Source organism: Elaeis guineensis, chromosome 6, assembly GCF_000442705.2.
Source record: "Elaeis guineensis isolate ETL-2024a chromosome 6, EG11, whole genome shotgun sequence".
Taxonomy (NCBI): domain Eukaryota; kingdom Viridiplantae; phylum Streptophyta; class Magnoliopsida; order Arecales; family Arecaceae; genus Elaeis; species Elaeis guineensis.
In genome coordinates this window covers 19,647,709-19,649,986 of record NC_025998.2, presented here as the reverse complement: position 1 = coordinate 19,649,986, position 2,278 = coordinate 19,647,709, and the positions used below count along the sequence as shown (strand labels likewise).

Below are 2,278 nucleotides of genomic sequence, written 5' to 3'. Positions count from 1 at the left end.
ATGCTATATAAACAGTTGTATGGCTAACAGACTATACGACATAGAGTACAATGGATGTCCTCAAAAGATAATTAGAATTAAATATGGAATGAAGTTTAAAGAGTTGGAGAACAAGTTATGTAGAGTATTCCACGTATATAGGAGAAAAAATAAAAAATAATATATAGATATCCACAAGTCATACAGTCAATAGTATTAAAGTATAAACTCATTCCAATTATTGAAGACGAAGATATTAAATAAACTTTTCAATTATTAGTTCACATCCATATTTATCTGATGCAGAGTTGTACCTAAGTATGTAACCTATTGAAGACATTGGATCTGTCTCTGATTGAAACGATTATGAAGTAACTGACAGGGATATAGGAACAATTCAAAATAGTGAACAGTTTAGAGCCATAATTTCAAAAGCCAGCTCATCGAGTCAAAATTATTGGTTCAACCCATGATTTTATGAAGGTGATCTTGAAATCGTGGGTTAAACCCATGATTTTAATCAATTTAGCGTTGAAATCGTGAGTTGAACCCACGATTTTATATATGGCACATACGGGATGGTAAATTTAGAAATAGTATTCAAGTACAATATTTGTGAAAAAAATATTAAAAAAATAATATTTAAAAAAAATCTCTTTGATGTGATGTGCCTGGCCTGTGACATCATCCCCGTAACCAAGAAACCGTTATTCTCAGTTGTTTATTATTATTATTATTTATAATTTATAATTTATTTATTTATTTTAATGTTGATGGCTGTCCTGTTACCACTGGAATAACTTGCGTCAGTTAGTGGCAGTTTAATATGTGCTTGTCTGATATAGACAGAGGGATCTTAATGCTTTTTTTTAATGTTGATGGCTGTCCTGTTACCACTGGAACAACTTGCATCCGTTAGTGGCAGTTTATTTTTTTTATTTTTTATTTTTTAATATGGAGAAGAGGGATCTTGTTGTATGTGAAAATATCTTGAATATCAACCGACCGTATCCGGCACGGTGTATTCTCTCACTAGATTATATTTTGATTAAGGTCCTTTTCAAGATCAAAAAGAATGACTAATCAAGAGAAAGAAGGGCCGTGGGGATTGGGTTAACTAAATCCCTTCTCACACGTTGTCGATATTTTCACTTCATTAGACATGAAACAGGGAAAAATCTACTTATAAATACCCACCCGTGAGCTCCTCGCAACTTCACAACCATCACAAAACCACAGAAAACTTCATTACATTCACCACAATGGCGAATTCTCCATAGCAATGCTCTTCATGCTACTCATTGCAAGCCTTAACCTCTGCACTTGCTTTCGCTATTCCTCCATCCTTGGTGAATGCACTCCAAGTGGGTATTTACCTGGCAAGAGTGGCAACTGTAACACAGAGCACGACTCTGATTGCTGCAAGGACGGCCAGATGTATCCCCAGTATCATTGCTCGCCACCTCTGACCGGACGCACTCGAGCCACCATGACTATCAACAGCTTTGCTAAAGGCGGGGATGGGGGAGGTCGTTCGGAGTGTGACAACCAATACCACAATGATGATGAATTGGTTGTAGCTCTTTCTACTGGATGGTACAACCATGGTAGCCGTTGCCTTGAGAACATTAGAATCAATGCAAATGGTAACTCTGTGTTAGCTAAAGTGGTTGATGAGTGTGATTCTGTTCATGGTTGCGACTCTGAGCATGACTTCCAACCACCATGCCCCAACAATATAGTGGATGCATCGCCCGCTGTGTGGAACGCGTTGGGCATCTCCGGTGGTGGTTATGACATCACATGGTCTGATGAGTGATTCAAGGAAGCAAAAGATAGAGTTTAAATCCGAATGTTTCTATCGTGGATGTGTTTTGCATGTTGGCATGTATCATAATCTAGTATGCTGGTCTGTCTCTTGATGATCTAGTATTGAGTCAATGTTGACATGTAGCAAGATGTGATCTCTTATACGGGAATATACTCTCATTTTAATATATCACATAATTTTCCAATCCCCAGAATATTTAACAATTAGATTTGATGTGCACGAAGTTATTCGTTGGAGCATTCGAAAGGTCGGATTGCTTATGAGTCCGAATGGAAGACGCCTTTGAAATCGAGCTTTCATTGTGCATCTTGTTCCACTATGACTATAGTTTTTTCACTTTCGATCAAATGTATGACTGATTTTTCTACGTCAGACGACAATTGTCTAACAAATTTCAGGATTTCATCCCATCTAGTTTATCATAGTCATCCATTTAGTCACATAAGATCAAAACTGCAAACGGAACTC

At 37.2% G+C, this 2,278-nt stretch overlaps 1 protein-coding gene across 1 annotated transcript; it reads left to right on the top strand.

Annotated features, from left to right (window-relative positions):
* The first annotated feature begins 1,214 nt into the window (after window positions 1-1,214).
* Window positions 1,215-1,978, top strand: LOC105037661 (kiwellin-1-like). Its single transcript, XM_073260004.1, has one exon. It carries the CDS (start codon window positions 1,262-1,264, stop codon window positions 1,796-1,798), a length of 537 nt encoding a protein of 178 aa, XP_073116105.1. The 5' UTR covers window positions 1,215-1,261; the 3' UTR covers window positions 1,799-1,978.
* The last annotated feature ends 300 nt before the right edge of the window (window positions 1,979-2,278 follow it).